General features: G+C 47.2%; 1 protein-coding gene across 3 annotated transcripts in view; it reads left to right on the top strand.

Moving 5' to 3' along the window:
• Positions 1-2,388: 2,388 nt before the first annotated feature.
• LOC139245690 (uncharacterized) overlaps positions 2,389-16,586 on the top strand; it is a 167,945-nt gene continuing 153,747 nt past the window's right edge. Inside the window, exons 1-3 of one of the 3 annotated variants that reach the window (XM_070871250.1) lie at positions 2,389-2,452; positions 5,773-5,853; positions 9,545-9,698. In XM_070871250.1, the coding sequence (XP_070727351.1) occupies positions 9,635-9,698 (64 nt within the window). In that variant the 5' untranslated portion in view covers positions 2,389-2,452; positions 5,773-5,853; positions 9,545-9,634. Of the gene's footprint in view, positions 2,453-2,678; positions 3,027-5,772; positions 5,854-9,544; positions 9,699-16,586 lie in introns of those variants that run through there. The other 2 variants (XM_070871254.1, XM_070871253.1) reach the window with 2 other exon arrangements.

Genomic DNA, 16,586 nt, shown 5'->3' with positions numbered 1-16,586 from the left:
TGACCAGTAACCAGGGCATTTGCCATCTACATGGTCACCAGCTTGAAACTACCGTCAGTCGTAGGGAGAAGAGCCACTTTAAAATGAATCGCTATTTGAAGTTAACGAAAGGTTCATGTACATTGCTCCATAAAACAGAGCATTCTCTGACTTATTGTGAGTAACACAGGACATCCACTGGCAACCTATTAAAAATGGTGCACAGGATGCATTTCCTGTTTGCCTGTCACATTTCCTGTGTCACACTTTGGCTGTCACACCTTCTTATATGCAAATTTCTCCCAGCCGATAGGATTAAATTTCATATTCATATTCAACCACCAACAGATCACAACTGCACAGGTGGAGAACGTGAGAATCAGCAGGTAACAAGCAGGAATGAAAAACACCAAAACACGAAGCTCCAAAAACGACAAATTAAGATGTGCAATCAGCAGTAGCTATGATAGGCCCAGGCAAACCAATTCACATCTGGTTTCTTCATCTAACATCAACAGGTTAAAATATACATTGAATCAAATACGTAAGATTTTCAACTTGCGTAAAACTGCTGTTGTGAGCTGACACCCAGTGTAGAATCCACCCAATCCTCATTGCACAAGACAAGGTTCTTTTTTTAAAATTAGCCAATCTCCTGTGACGTTGTACATTGTAACCGTAATGTCTTTGTGTTGTTCTTCTTGACTTGTCTGCAGACTTTGACATGATTTACCAATCCATCCTCCAAACCCTCTCCACCGTTGACCAGCTGGGTGGGACTGCACTCACCTGGTTTCAGTCTTTTCTATCGAACCGTTGCCAGAGAATAGTTTCTCTTCCTACTCCTGCACCGTTAACTCTGGTTCCCCCCCACAAGGATCTATCCTTGGCCCCCTCCTATTTATCATCTACATTGGCAACATCATTCAAAAATACAGCGCCAGTTTCCACACATACGCTGACGACTCCCAGCTTCACCTCACTACCACTTCTCTCCACCCCGTCACGGTCTCTAAATTGTCAGACTGCCTATCCAACATATCGTACTGGATGAGCAGAAATGTTCTCCAATTAAATATTGGGACAACCAAAGCCATTGTTTTCAGTCCCCGTCACCAACTCCGTTCCCCAGCCACTTACTCCATCCCTGTCCTGTCTGAGGCTGAACCAAGCTGTTCACAACCTTGGTGCCATATTTGACCCAGAAATCAGCTTCCAACCATTTATCTGCAGCTTAACTAAGACCACCTAGTTCCAACTCTGTAACATCGATCGTCTCCGACCCTGCCTCAGCTCATCCGCTGCTGAAACCCTCATCCATGTCTTTTTACCTTTATTCTTGAATATTCAAACATTCTATCCTACACAAACTTGAGGTCATCCAAAACTCGGCAGCCCGTGTCCTAACTCGCACCAAGTCCCACTCACCCATCACCCCTGAGCTCACTGACCTACATTGGCTCCCAGTTAAGCAACGCCTCAATTTGAAAATTCTCATCCTTGTTTTCAAATCCCTCCACGGCCTCGCCCCTCCCTTTCTCTGTAATCTCCTCCAGCCCCACAACCCCTCGAGATGTCTGCGCTCCTCTAATTTTGCCCTCCTGAGCATCCCGGATTATAATCGCTCCACCATCGGTGGCCATGCCTTCTGTTGCCTGGCCCCAAGCTCTGGAACTCCCTGCCTAAACCTCTCCGCCTCTCTACCTCATTCCTCCTTCAAGATGCTCCTTAACAACAACAACTTGTATTTATATAGTGCCTTTAATGTAAAATGTCCCAAGGCGCTCCACAAGCTCGGTCAAAGAGGTAGGTTTTATGGAGAGTCTTAAAGGTGTAAAGAGTAGAGAGGTCCCCCGCAACTTTCCTTATATCTCGGTTCTTTTCTGCTGTTGTCTTTTTTTTGTCTGAACTTATTTTTTGTGCACATCAGCTCCCTGCAGAATCTATTCCCTCCTTCACCCTGTCTTGCACTCTTGCTCCTGTTCTGCCCCTCCTGAAAACATTGCAATCTGATGTGTTTATGTTGCACTCCTGCACAATTCCCAGCCAGGTTTGTCAGTGCTGTTAAATCCGTGCCACCATTGTTTCTCATTCCCTCAGTAAGCCCCACACTCCCAGCATTGACAGACTTTATCTTTTGGCCGTATTTAAAGCTGCTCCTTGCCCTTGTTTATCTGTCCAAGCTCACACTTCCTTTCAGGATTGTTGCTGCACACAACTCATTGATTTGATTTCCCGCTTCTATTCCTTCTCATGCTGTGATTGACCACAAATGGTTTGTTTGTATATTTGGGTCATCCGGTTCAAACTTCCCGCGCGCCCAACCGTCCCCGCCCCGCCCCGCGCGGGGGCCCCGCCCACCGGCCCCGCCCCGCCCCGCCCCGCCCCGCGCGGCGCTGGGGACCAATCAGAATGGCGAGTGGATGAGGCGGGAACAGCGGAGCGGCGCCGCGGTTGGAGGCGATGGCGGCCGGTGAGTGGAGGCTGAGCCCGGGCCCGGGCGGGCGGGGAGAGGCTGGGGGCCGGGGCCGGGGCCGGGGCCGGCCTGCAGTGAGCGGGGGGCGGACCCGGGCGGGGGATGGATGGATGGGGTTAGGGGGGAGTGGGCTCCAGGGGCCGAGGTGGTGCGGGGTGTGGCGGCAGTGGGCTGGAGGAGGCAGTGAGCGGGGCGGGGCGGGGATAAACTCCCTCCAACACTCCCCAGTCAGGGCAGTAACTGCGGCCAATGCCAATAGTTCCCGGGACAACTCCATCTTCCCTCCTGCAGCACACAGGCTCACAGTCCTGGCTGAGAACGTGGGGCCAATCCTTTCAACCCACATCCCAATATGATCGCTTGTATTCGAGCTGTGACAACAATGTGGGGAAGTGAAGTGACATTGAGCCACCTGTGGACCATGGACGGTAACAGGAGACAGCGCGTGTATACAACACATCATCACCATCACAGGCAGTCCCTCGGGATCGGGGGACACTTGCTTCCACTCTAACACTGAGTTGTCAGGTGACGGAACCGTCCAATTGGGGAATGACAGTCTGTGCCACAGGTGGGACACACAGTGGTTGGAGGAAAGGGTGGCTGGGACTGGTTTGCCGCACGCTCCTTCCGCTGCTTGCGCTTGGTTTCTGCACGCTCTCGGCGACGGGACTCGAGGTGCTCAGCGCCCTCCCGGATGCTCTTCCTCCACTTCGGCTGGTCTTTGGCCAGGGACTCCCAGGTGTCAGTGGGGATGGCGCACTTTATCAGGGAGGCTTTGAGGGTGTCCTGGAAACATTTCCTCTGCCCACCTGGGGCTCGCTTGCCGTGTAGGAATTCCGAGTAGAGCATTTGCTTTGGGAGTCTTGTGTCAGACGTGCGCACAGTGTGGCCCAGCCAACGGAGCTGGTCGAGTGTGGTCAGTGCTTCGATGTTGGCCTGATCGAGAACACTGACGGTGCCTCTGTCCTCCCAGGGGATTTGCAGGATCTTGCGGAGGCAGCACTGGTGGTATTTCTCCAGCGCTTTGAGGTGTCCGCTGTGTTATGTACGGCAAAAGAGTCAGACTGCGCTCAAAGTAAAGTGTGACTTTAATCTTTTATTGCCGGTTTCCAGAATGCCTCTCCAACTGTGAAGCCTCCTTAAATACCTGTGCTCCCAAGGGATTATGGGATCGCTTGGGACTCAAGGGGATGAGCCCTCTGGTGGCTGTACAGAGTAAATACAAGTCCACATATATAACAATATTCCACCCAAAGTCAATAGTGTAACTATTTACAATGCGAGTCGATCTGGGGCCCTTCTTGATCCCCTTGGCGTGAAAGCTGGTGTTGTTGAATCATTTGCTGGGCCCTCGCTGAGCTGCTGTGCAACTGGCCTTGCTGGACTGCCTGGTGTGTTGGGCCCTGCAGGGCTGCTGTGGATGATGGGTTCTGCTTCGTGGTCAACCGTGGTGTCGGTTGCCACTGGTGTGTATGTTGGGGGATCAAAAAAGGTAGGGTCCAAGGTGGGTTGTTCAAGGTATTCCGTGAATCTGAGTTTGATTTGGTCCAAGTGTTTCCGGTGAATGAGTCCATTTGAAAGTTTGACCTGAAACACCCTGCTCTCCTCTTTGGCCACGACAGTGCCGGGAAGCCACTTGGGACCTTGTCCATAATTTAATACAAATATAGGATCATTGATTTCAATCTAGCGCAAATGTGTAACGCTATCATGGTATGCACTTTGTTGAAGCCACCTGCTCTCTACCTGTTCATGTAGGTCAGGGTGAACTAACGAGAGACTTGTCTTAAGTGCTCTTTTCATGAGTAGTTCAGCAGGTGGGATCCCAGTGAGCGAGTAGGGTCTCGTGCGGTAGCTAAGCAGGATTCAGGATAGGCGAGTCTGCAGTGAGCCTTCAGTGACCCTCTTCAAATCCTGCTTGATGGTTTGCATTGCTTTCTCTGCCTGACCGTTGGACGCTGGTTTAAACGGGGCAGATGTGACATGTTTGATCCCGTTGCGGGTCATGAATTCTTTGAACTCAGCACTGGTAAAACATGGCCCGTTGTCGCTCATCAGGACATCGGGTAGGCCGTGTGTGGCAAACATGTTCCGCAAGCTTTCAGTAGTGGCAGCGAATGTGCTAGCCGACATTATCTCACATTCAATCCACTTGGAGTACGAGTCTACAACCACAAAGAACATTTTACTCGAATGGGCCTGCGTAGTCGACGTGTACCCTAGACCACGGTTTGGAGGGCCAAGACCATAAACTTAGCGGCCAATCCCAAGCTACATTGCTTAACTGCGAGAATGTATTACATCTGTGAACGCAGGACTCTTAAGTCCACATTGATACCGGGCCATCACACATGGGGTCTAGCTATCGCTTTCATCATTACGATGCCTGGGTGGGTACTGTGGAGTTCATTGATGAAGGTGTCTCTGTCCTTCTTGGGGACCACTACTCGATTGCCCCACAGAAAGCAGTCTGCTTGTATAGATATTCAAGGTTGGCGTCTCTACAGTCAAAAGTTTGCGAAGTATGGTTTCATGGCAATGCCAAGTACGAAAAAGTCTCGTGAGCATGTGCTCCAAATGTCCTTCAAATTCGCAATGTCCTGCAAGGCGTCTTAGCTCGGCAACATAACTCGCCACTTCCTGCCTTCAGACCTTCTGTCGGTGTAGAACCGGTACCTCGCCATCAGAACGCTTTCCTTCGGGTTCAAATGCTCTCGGACCAGTGTGCATAAATTGTCGTACGATTTCTCCGTGGGTTTTGCTGGAGTGAGCAGATTCTTCTTGTGGCCATGCGTTGGTGCCCCACAGACGGGGAGGAGGATCGCCCTTTGTTTGGCAGCATTCTCTTCCCCATCTAGCTCGTTGGCCACGAAGTATTGGTCGAGTCGCTCCACAAAAGTTTCCCAATCATCTCTCTCCGAGAATTTCTGCAGGATGCCCACTGTTCTCTGCATCTTTGGGTTCACTATCTGTATCTCGTCGCTAGTTGTTATGTATGGAGAAAGAGTCAGTCTGAACACTGAGCTCAAAGTAAAGTGTGACCTTAGTGTCTTATTGCAGGTCTCCAGAGTGCCTCTCCAACCTGTGAGGCCTCCTTAAATACCTGTGCTCCCAAGGGATTATGGGATCCTTGGGACTCCAGGCGATGAGCCCTCTGGTGGCTGTACAGAGTAAATACAAGTTTACATATATAACCAGCTGTATATGGTCCACGTCTCCGAGCCATGTAGGAGGGTGGGTATCACTACTACCCTATAGACCATAAGCTTGATAACAATTTTGAGGTCCTGGTCTTCAAACAATCTCTTCCGCAGACGACTGAAAGCTGCGCTCGTGCACTGGAGACGGAGCTGGACCTCGTCATCGATGTCTGCCCTTGCTGATAGGCTCCCGAGGTAAGGAAAATTGTCCACGTTATCCAAGGCTGCGCTGTGGATTTTGATGACCGGGGGGGGCAGTGCTATGTGACGGGGTCAGGTTGGTGGAGGACCTTTGTCTTACGGATGTTTAGTGTAAGGCCCATGCTGTCATACGCCTCTGTAAAGGTGTTGACCATGGCTTCGAGTTCAGCCTCTGACTGTGCACAGAAGCAAGTGCAGTACCGTATACTTCATGGTAGAAGACAAAAACAGCCCCTTGATTATCCACTGTTTTAAGTTCCTCCTGATATCCCAATAATCACTATCACTAACGAGGAAGTACTCAGTAAAATAATGGGACGAAAGGTGGACAAGTCCCCTGCACCCGATGACTTGCATCCTAGGGTCTCAAAATAAGTGACTGCAGAGATAGTGGATGCATTGGTTGTATTTTAACCAAAATTCCCTGGATTCTGGGGAGGTCCCAGAGGCTGGAAAACTGCAAATGTCACGCCCCTCTTTAAAAAAGGAGGCAGACAGAAAGCAGGAAACTATAGACCAGTTAGCCTAACATCTGTCGTTGGAAAAATGCTGTTGTCCATTCTTAAGGAAGCAGTAGCAGGACATTTTGAAAAGCATAATTCAATTAAGCAGAGTCAGTATGGTTTCATGAAAGGGAAATCATGTTTGACAAATTTGCTGGAGTTCTTTGAGGATGTAATGTGCAGGGTGGCTAAGGGGGAACCAGTGGATGTGGTGTATTTGGATTTCCAGAAGGCATTCGATAAGGTGCCACATAAAAGATTACTGCACAAGATAAAAGTTCACAGGGTTGGGGATAATATATTAGTATGGATAGAGAATTAGCTAACTAATAGAAAACAGAGAGTCGGGATTAATGGGTCATTTTCCGGTTGGTGAACAGTAACTAGTGGGGTGCCGCAGGGATTGATGCTGGGCCTCAACTATTTACAATCTATATTAATGATTTGGATGAAGGGACCAATCCAATGTAGCCAAGTTTGCTGATGATACAAAGATGGGTGGGAAAGCAAATTGTGAGGAGGACACAAAACATCTGCAAAGGGATGTAGACAGGCTGAGTGGGCAAAAATTTGGCAGATGGAGTATAATGTGGGAAAGTGTGAGGTTATTCACTTCGGCAGAATTTTTTTTTTAAAAAGCAAATTATAATTTAAATGGAGAAAAATTGGCAAGTGCTGCAGAAAGCAGATGGGCAATGGCAGACATTTAGAGACGGCATGGATGAATTGCAACAATTGTACATTCCTGACTGGCGTAAAAATAAAAAAGGGAAGGTGGCTCAACCGTGGCTATCAAGGGAAATCAAGGATAGTATTAAAGCCAAGGAAGTGGCATACAAATTGGCCAGAAATAGCAGTGAACCTGGGGACTGAGAGAAATTTAGAACTCAGCAGAGGAGGACAAAGGGTTTCATTGGGGCAGGGAAAATGGAGTACGAGAAGAAGCTTGCAGGGAACATTAAGACGGACTGCAAAAGTTTCAATAGATATGTAAAAAGAAAAAGGTTAGCAAAGACAAGCGTAGGTCTCCTGCAGTCAGAATCAGGGGAAGTCATGACGGGGAACAAAGAAATGGCAGACCAATTGAACAAGTACTTTGGTTCGGTATTCACTAAGGAGGACACAAACAACCTTCCGGATATAAAAGGGGTCAGAGGGTCTAGTAAGAAGGAGGAACTGAGGGAAATCCTTATTAGGTGGGAAATTGTGTTGGGGATATTGATGGGATTGAAGACCGATAAATCCCCAGGGCCTGATGGACTGCATCCCAGAGTACTAAAGGAGGTGGCCTCGGAAATAGCGGACGCATTGACAGTCATTTTCCAACATTCCATAGACTCTGGATCAGTTCCTATCGAGTGGAGGGTAGCCAATGTAACCCCACTTTTTAAAAAAGGAGGGAGAGAGAAAACAGGGAATTTTAGACCGGTCAGCCTGACTTCAGTAGTGGGTAAAATGATGGAATCAATTATTAAGGATGTCATAGCAGCGCATTTGGAAAGAGGTGACATGATAGGTCCAAGTCAGCATGGATTTGTGAAAGGGAAATCATGCTTGACAAATCTTCTGGAATTTTTTGAGGATGTTTCCAGTAGAGTGGACAAGGGAGAACCAGTTGATGTGGTATATTTGGACTTTCAGAAGGCTTTCGACAAGGTCCCACACAAGAGATTAATGTGCAAAGTTAAAGCACATGGGATTGGGGGTAGTGTGCTGACATGGATTGAGAACTGGTTGTCAGACAGGAAGCAAAGAGTAGGAGTAAATGGGGACTTTTCAGAATGGCAGGCAGTGACTAGTGGGGTACCGCAAGGTTCCGTGCTGGGGCCCCAGCTGTTTACATTGTACATTAATGATTTAGATGAGGGGATTAAATGTAGCATCTCCAAATTTGGGATGACACTAAGTTGGGTGGCAGTGTGAGCTGCGAGGAGGATGCTATGAGGCTGCAGAGTGACTTGGATAGGTTAGGTGAGTGGGCAAATGCATGGCAGATGAAGTATAATGTGGATAAATGTGAGGTTATCCACTTTGGTGGTAAAAACAGAGAGGCAGACTATTATCTGAATGGTGACAGATTAGGAAAAGGGGAGGTGCAACGAGACCTGGGTGTCATGGTACATCAGTCATTGAAGGTTGGCATGTAGGTACAGCAGGCGGTTAAGAAAGCAAATGGCATGTTGGCCTTCATAGCAAGAGGATTTTAGTCCAGGGGCAGGGAGGTGTTACTACAGTTGTACAGGGCCTTGGTGAGGCCACACCTGGAGTATTGTGTACAGTTTTGGTCTCCTAACTTGAAGGACATTCTTGCTATTGAGGGAGTGCAGCGAAGGTTCACCAGACTGATTCCCGGGATGGCGGGACTGACCTATCAAGAAAGACTGGATCAACTGGGCTTGTATTCACTGGAGTTCAGAAGAATGAGAGGGGATCTCATAGAAACGTTTAAAATCCTGATGGGTTTAGACAGGTTAGATGCAGGAAGAATGTTCCCAATGTTGGGGAAGTCCAGAACCAGGGGTCACAGTCTAAGGATAAGGGGTAAGCCATTTAGGACCGAGATGAGGAGAAACGTCTTCACCCAGAGAGTGGTGAACCTGTGGAATTGCCTTCCACAGAAAGTTGTTGAGGCCAATTTGCTGAATGTATTCAAAAAGGAGTTGGATGAAGTCCTTACTACTTGGGGGATCAAGGGGTATGGCGAGAAAGCAGGAAGGGGGTACTGAAGTTGCATGTTCAGCCATGAACTCATTGAATGGCGGTACAGGCTAGAAGGGCCGAATGGCCTTGTCCTGCACCTATTTTCTATGTTTTTTCTAGAACAGAGGGATAAAGACGGAGAAGATAGAATGAGAATAAACTAGCAAGAAATATAACCACATACTGTCAGAGTTTCTACAGTTATATCAAAAGGAAACGATTAGCTAAAGTAAATGTTGGTCCCTTAGAGAATGAGACTGGGGAATTAATAATGGGAAACGGAAATGGCAGAGTCTTTGGACAAATATTTTGTATCGGACTTCACGGTAGAGGACACTAAAAACATCCCAATAATTGATAATCGAGCTATTGTGGGGTGGGGGTGGGGTTGGGTGGGGGGAGACTTGTAATAATAACTATCACTCGACCATAAGCTTGGTGCCAGATTTGAGGGCCTGATCTTCGAACACTCTCTTCCGAAGGCTGCACTGGTGCACTGGAGGCGGTGTTGAACCTCCTCGTCGATATCTGCTGTTGCTGATAATAAGCTCCCGACGTATGGAAAGTGGTCCATGTTCTCCAGGGCTGCGCTGTGGATCTTGATGACTGGGGGCCAGTGCTGTGTGGCGGGGTCAGGTTGGTGGAAGACCTTTGTCTTACGGATGTTTAGTGTAAGGCCAATGCTTTTGTACTCCTTGTTGATGATGTTGACGATGACTTGGAGTTCAGCCTCTGAATGTGCACAGCACAAGCGTCATCCACGTACTGTAGTTCGACGACAAAGGATGCGATACCCACCCTCCTGTATGGCTCATATACCGTACACACCTCACTTTGCTGGAGAAATACCACCAGCGATGCCTCCGCAAGATCCTCAAATCTCCTGGGAGTACAGACGCACCAACATCAGTATCCTCAATCAGCCCAACATCCCCAGCATTGAAGCACTGACCACACTCGACCAACTCCGTTGGCCAGGCCACATTGTCCGCATGCCCGACAAAAGACTCTCAAATAGAGCGCTCTACTCTGAACTCCTACATGGCAAGCGAGCCCCAGGTGGGCAGAGCTTTCTCCTAGATCTTTCCTGGACACAGATGCATTTCTAAACAGCCAAACAAACCTGTTGACAAGCCATTGCTCTTTTACATAGAAACATAGAAATCTACAATGTAGAAGGAGGCCATTTCGACCTATCGTTCTCGTGCCGGCTGACAAGAGCTACATGGCCCTCGGTCAGCAGCCCTGAAGGTTCCAGATAAACCAATGAATATGGCGGAAAGGTAAAGAGCACCCAGCCCAACCAGTCCGCCCCCACACAATCGCAACACCCCTTGCACCAAAACATTCTACACACCACCCCAACCGGAGCCATGTGATCTCCTGGGAGAGGCAAAAACCAGATAACTCAGGCCAATTGGGGGAAAAAAATCTGGGAAAATTCCTCTCCGACCCATCTAGGCAATCAAAACTAGTCCAGGAGATCACCCTGGCCATATTCGATTCCCTGCAGCACTTGCCACCGTATCTGTTATCTCTTGAATAAAAAGTCAGACTAGATGCTGCAAGTTCAAAGTAAGTGTGACCGTAATCCTTTATTACAGATCTCGGAGTGCCTCTCCACCCTATGATGCCTCCTTATATACAGGTGCTCCCAAGGGATTGTGGTTATACAGTCCAGGCAACTCCTGTATCTCCTCTGAACCCTCTTTAGTGCAATCACACCTTCCCTGTAATATGGTGACCTGAACTGCATGCAGTACTCCAGCTATGGCCTAACTAGTGTTTTATATAGTTCAAGCATAGCCTCCCTGCTCTTATATTCTATGCCTTGGCTAATAAAGGCAAGTATTCCATGTGCCTTCATAACCACCTTATCCACCTGCCCTGCTACCTTCAGTGATCTGTGGACATGCATTCCAAGGCCCCTCTTCCTCGACACCTCTATGTCCTACCATTTATTGTGTATTCCATTGCCTTGTTAGCCATCCTCATGCATTACCTCACGCTTCTCCGGATTGAATTCCATTTGCCACTTTTCTGCCCACCTGACCAGTTAATTTATATCGTCCTGCAGTCTACAACTTTCTTCTTTATCAACCACAGTCAATTTTTGTATCATCTACAAACTTCTTAATCATACCCCCTACATTAAATTCCAAATCATTGACATATAGGCAAGGGACCTAGTACTGAGCCCTGCGCTGCTCCACTGGAAACAGCCTTCCCATCACAAAAACACCCATTGACCATTATTACACTTTGCTTCCTGCATCTGAGATTTTTTTGGATCCAATATTTCTTCCTTTTTCCTCAACCACAGATACCCCTCTACTATGGTTAACATGGCCCTCAGCTGTGTCCGGTCTATTTCCCTCATTTGTGCTCTCACCCCATCCCCACTCTCTCAGCCCAACCTGCTCAACCTTTCTTTATATGACAACTCCTTCATCTCAGGAATCAATCTCGTGAACCTTCTCTGAACTGCCTCCAATGCAAGTATATCCTTCCTTAAATAAGGAGAGCAAAACTGTAAGCAGTACTCCAGGTGTGGTTTTACCAACGCCTTGTACAGTTGTAGCAGGACTTCCTTACTGTTATAGTCCATTCCCTTTGCAATAAGGGCCAACATTCCATTTGCCTTCCTAATTATTTGCTGTACCTGCATGGTAACCTTTTGTGTTTCATGTACAAGGACCCGCAGATCCCTCTGTACCGCAGCATTTTGTAATCTCTCCCCATTTAAATAATTTAATATCCTTCAGGACTGGGACAGCTCGGTCAGTAGTGGTGCTACCGAGCCACTCTTGGTGATGGACATTGGAGTTCCCCACCCAGAGTACATTCTGTGCCCTTGCTGCTCTCAGTGCTTCTTCCAAATGGTGTTCAACATGGAGGAGTACTGATCATCAGCTGAGGGAGGGCAGTCGGTGATAATCAGCAGGAGGTTTCCTTGCCCATGCTTGACCTGAAGCCATGAGACTTCACGAGGTCCTTAGTTAATGTTGACGACTCCCAGGGCCACTCCCTCCCAACTGTATACCACTGTGCCATCACTTCAGGTGGGTCTATCCTGCCGGTGGGACACAGGACATACCCAGAGATGGTGATGGAGGAGTCTGGGACATTGGCTGGAAGATTTGATTCTGTAAGTAGGACTATGTGAGGTTGTTGCTTGACTAGTCTGTGGGACAGCTCTCCCAATTTTGGCACAAGTTCCCAGATGTTAGTGAGAGGGACTTTGCTGGTTGACTGGGCTGGGTAATCCTTTGTCGCGTCTGAAGCTGGTGCTGAGGTAGATGCTGCCGGTTTTATTATTATTATTGTTTTCTGAAGTGGTTTGTTACAACTGAGTGGCTTGCTGAGCCTTTTTTAAGAGGCCAGTTAAGAGTCAACCACATTGCTGTGGGACTGGAGTCACATATAGGCCAGACATATATAAGGGCGGCAGATTTCCTTCCCTAAAGGACATTAGTGAACCACATGGGTTTTTACGACAATCATGGAGTTTCATGGTGACCATTCCTGACATTAGCTTTTTATTCCAGATTTTATTTATTTATGTAATTACTGACCGAATGCGATCAAGCTTGACTCCTAAATAGGAGGGTTTTGGGCATGGTTTACTTCAGTGCCGCAAAATGAGACTTTCAAAGCTTGGTTTTCTTGATGGGTGTTGAGGTGGAATGTCGAGGTGTCAGTCTCTTGATTTGTCTGAAGTTGCCATCGGTGGAAGTAAGCCTCCATCCTCTGTAAATAACTGGTAAGGGTCACTTCGGTGATGGACAGCCTCTCCAGCACTTTATAACTAGTACAGAGGAAGGAGATCGGGCAGTAGCTGGAGGATTCACAAGTGTTCTTCCCCTGCTTCAGGAGGGCAATTAATTTAGTCTCCCTCCAAACTGGTGGAATTTTACCGGTTGCCAGTACCTCAGAGAAGGAGGTCAACTATATCTTTGCTTTGGGTCCCAGTGCTTTTAAGAATTTGGGGTAAACACCATTTGGACCAACAGCTTTTCCAGGTTTGATTGTTGACGGGGCTGTTTTGTGCACTGACTTAAGACTGGATCAAAATTCTGAAACAAAAGGTAGATGCAATCCATTAACATTTTATTCTGAAAGATTGTTTTGATTTGGCTTAACTCACTATATTGACATGAATTTCTATATTGGTATCAATCACTAACTTAGTTTGAATGACTATATTTGATAATATAGTTACCATGTATATCGAGTTGGAATCCGCTTGAAGATCACTTGATTTCTGTAATTTAAAACAAATGGTTGGAATCAGATGGAGGATGCAGACTGTATCCATTAAATATGAGTCCATGTAGCTTGTCGTAGAAACATGGAAAATAGATTTAGGAGTAGGCCATTCGGCCCTTCGAGCCTGCACCACCATTCAATATGATCATGGCTGATCATGCATTTCAGTACCCCATTCCTGCTTTCTCTCCATACCCCTTGATCCCTTTAGCCGAGAGGGCCACATCTAACTCCCTTTTGAATATATCTAACGAACTGGCCCCAACAACTTTCTGTGGCAGAGAATTCCACATGCCCACAACTCTCTGAGTGAAGAAGTTTCTCCTCATCTCGGTCCTAAATGGCTTACCCCTTATCTTTAGACTGTGTCCCCTGGTTCTGGACTTCCCTAACATCGAGAACATTCTTCTTGCATCTAACCTGTCCAATCCCGTCAGAATTTTATATGTTTCTAAGAGATCCCCTCTCATTCTTCTAAATTCCATTAATGAGATGTCTGTCTCATCGGAGAACTCTGCAATGGGTGGTGTGATCTAATCTGATACACATGCTTCTGAAATGAAGAGAGTAACTCTCTCTGATATTTGCCGTGCTACTTCTCCACATGGCTACAGATTGGTACAGGCAGCTTTCTCCGAGGGCCATAGGTGGGATGGCAATATCTGCTCCATCACTCCTCTGAAGCCTGAGGTGGCTCACATGCACCTGATCCTTGGATCTGAACGTCACTGCGAATATAGCAGATGCTGTAGAGCTTGGTGCCCGATGCAGGGTGTAATAAGCCTGCAGCTGAGCCCCAGTCTGTCAGGTGAGTGAGAGAGGCTTTTAAAATGGATCCTGCTTTTTCACCTACAAAACAAGTATATTCTGCTTGTTTCACTTAAAACAGCATGTGTTCTACCTGCTCAAAATAAACCCTGTCCAAGGGCAGTTGTGATAGCTGCTGATGTTGCCCCCATAAAGACATGACATAGGATTACATTGAATACATGGCACAGAAACAGACCATTTGGCCCAACCAGTCCATGCCAGCGTTTATGCTCCACTCGAGCTTCCTCCCGTCTTTCCTCATCTAAATTTATCAATATTACCCTCTATTCCCTTCTCCCTCATATGCTTGTCTCGCCTCCCCTTAAATGCATCGATACTATTCGTTTCAACCACTCCCTGTGGTAGCGAGTTCCACATTCTCACCATTCTCTCGGTAAAGAAGTTTCTTTTGAATTCCTTATTGGATTTCTTGATGACTATCTTATATTAATGGCCTCTAGTTATGTTCTTACCCACAAGTGGAAACATTTTCTATCCACTCTATCAAAACCGTTCATAAATTTAAAGCCCTCTATGAAACTACCCCTCAGCCGAAGTTTTTCAAGAGAAAAGAGACCCAGCCTGTTCATTCTTTCTTGATAGGTATACACTTGCATTTCTGGTATCATCCTTGTAAACCTTCTCTGCACCCCCTCCAGTGCTTCTTTATTTCCTTGTTATAATATGACGACCAGAACTGTATGCAATACCCTAAGGGCTGAAAATTCCATTTTTGGACATAGCGGTATTTTGTTTTAATGACTCCACTACTGCTACAAGGACAGTCATTTTCCAACATTCCATCGACTCTGGATCAGTTCCTATGGAGTGGAGGGTAGCCAATGTCACCCCACTTTTTAAAAAAGGAGGGAGAGAGAAAACAGCGAATTATAGACCGGTCAGCCTGACATCGGTAGTGGGTAAAATGATGGAATCCATTATTAAGGATGTCATAGCAGCACATTTGGAAAGAGGTGACATGATGGGTCCAAGTCAGCATGGATTTGTGAAAGGAAAATCATTCTTGACAAATCTTCTGGAATTTTTTGAGGATGTTTCCAGTAGAGTGGACAAGGGAGAACATAGAAACATAGAAAATAGGTGCAGGAGTAGGTCATTCAGCCCTTCTAGCCTGCCTACCTGTGTGAAAGTGATTCAGGCAGCTTCAGTCAGCTCAGCGGTGTGGCGTCGTTCCTGCGAATGGGAGGGAGGGAGGGTCAGTCGGGCAGTAAACAGGCAGCAAGCAGCCTTCCACTTGAGGTGGAAACCTTACAGTCAGCTCAGCGGTGTGGCGTCGTTCCCGCGAACGGGAGGCAGGGAGGAGGCAGCCGTTCCCGACGGCGGGCGGGAGGGAGGGAGTGAGGGCCCGACCGACCGACCGCAGCGGGGGCCGGAGGCAGCCGACGCCGGGCGGGGGGGGAAGGAGGCAGTGAGAAGGCTGCAGGAAGCCTTAGTGCTGATCATATAAGGGCGATGTGCTTTTATTAAAAAATGTTCAAAAATTAAACAGCTACAAAGAACTACAAAAATGGCCGAGTGCCAATGTTTCCTTCACACTGCGCGTGCGCGAACACTCCAATGCGCATGCGCAGGGTTGCCGGCGTGAAAAAAACTAATTTAAATGGTACCCGCCCCCTCCCACTTCAAAAATCGGCGCGAGTGGTAGGCTCCGCCCCCCTGGGCACCGCAACAAGCTGCCATGGCGCTGCAGGGCGCTCCAGAATCGCGCGTTTTTCTTCAGGCGCCATTTTTGGTGCAAAAAACGGGCGCCCAGCTCGGAGGGGGCGCCCGTTTTGTAGCGTGTGGAAACTTGGGGCCCTTATTACTAATCTCCTTATCCAATGTCATGTGCACCTGTTCCAGCTTCCTGGTAAATATTGAAGCAAAATAATGATTGAATATTTCTGCCATCTCTCTGTCATTACTGGTGGTATTATCTCATCCACCCCTTAATGGCTCTATTCCCATCCCAACCTTCCTTTTATTATTATATGTCAGATGCTGCCTGACCCGCTGAGATTTCCAGCATTTTCTGCTTTTATTCCAGATTCCAGCATCTGCAGTATTTTGCTTTTGTGTTTCCTTTTTTTGTTGATGTGCCTGTAAAATATTTTACTATGTTGTTTTATGTTCCTTGATCATTTAATTTCATAGTTCCTCTTTGCCTTTATTTGCCTTCTCACCTAATCTTTTCCTATTCTCCTTTATCATACACTCTCCTGCTGTCTATGTACTTAATGTACGCCTTTTTCTTTACCCTCAATTGTTACCTCATGGCTTTATTCATCCATGGAGTCCCATTAGTGTTTAGTTTGTTCTTTCCTTTTAGCGGAATATATTGTCCCTGCATTCTGTTGATCATTTTAAATGCTTCCCATTGTTTATCTACATCATTTTTTCCCCAATATTGTTGCCCATTTTATTCTCCCAAGTTCTATTCTCAGC

Source organism: Pristiophorus japonicus, unplaced genomic scaffold, assembly GCF_044704955.1.
Source record: "Pristiophorus japonicus isolate sPriJap1 unplaced genomic scaffold, sPriJap1.hap1 HAP1_SCAFFOLD_231, whole genome shotgun sequence".
Classification (NCBI taxonomy): Eukaryota; Metazoa; Chordata; class Chondrichthyes; family Pristiophoridae; genus Pristiophorus; species Pristiophorus japonicus.
This window is presented reverse-complemented; position numbering and strand designations above follow the sequence as displayed.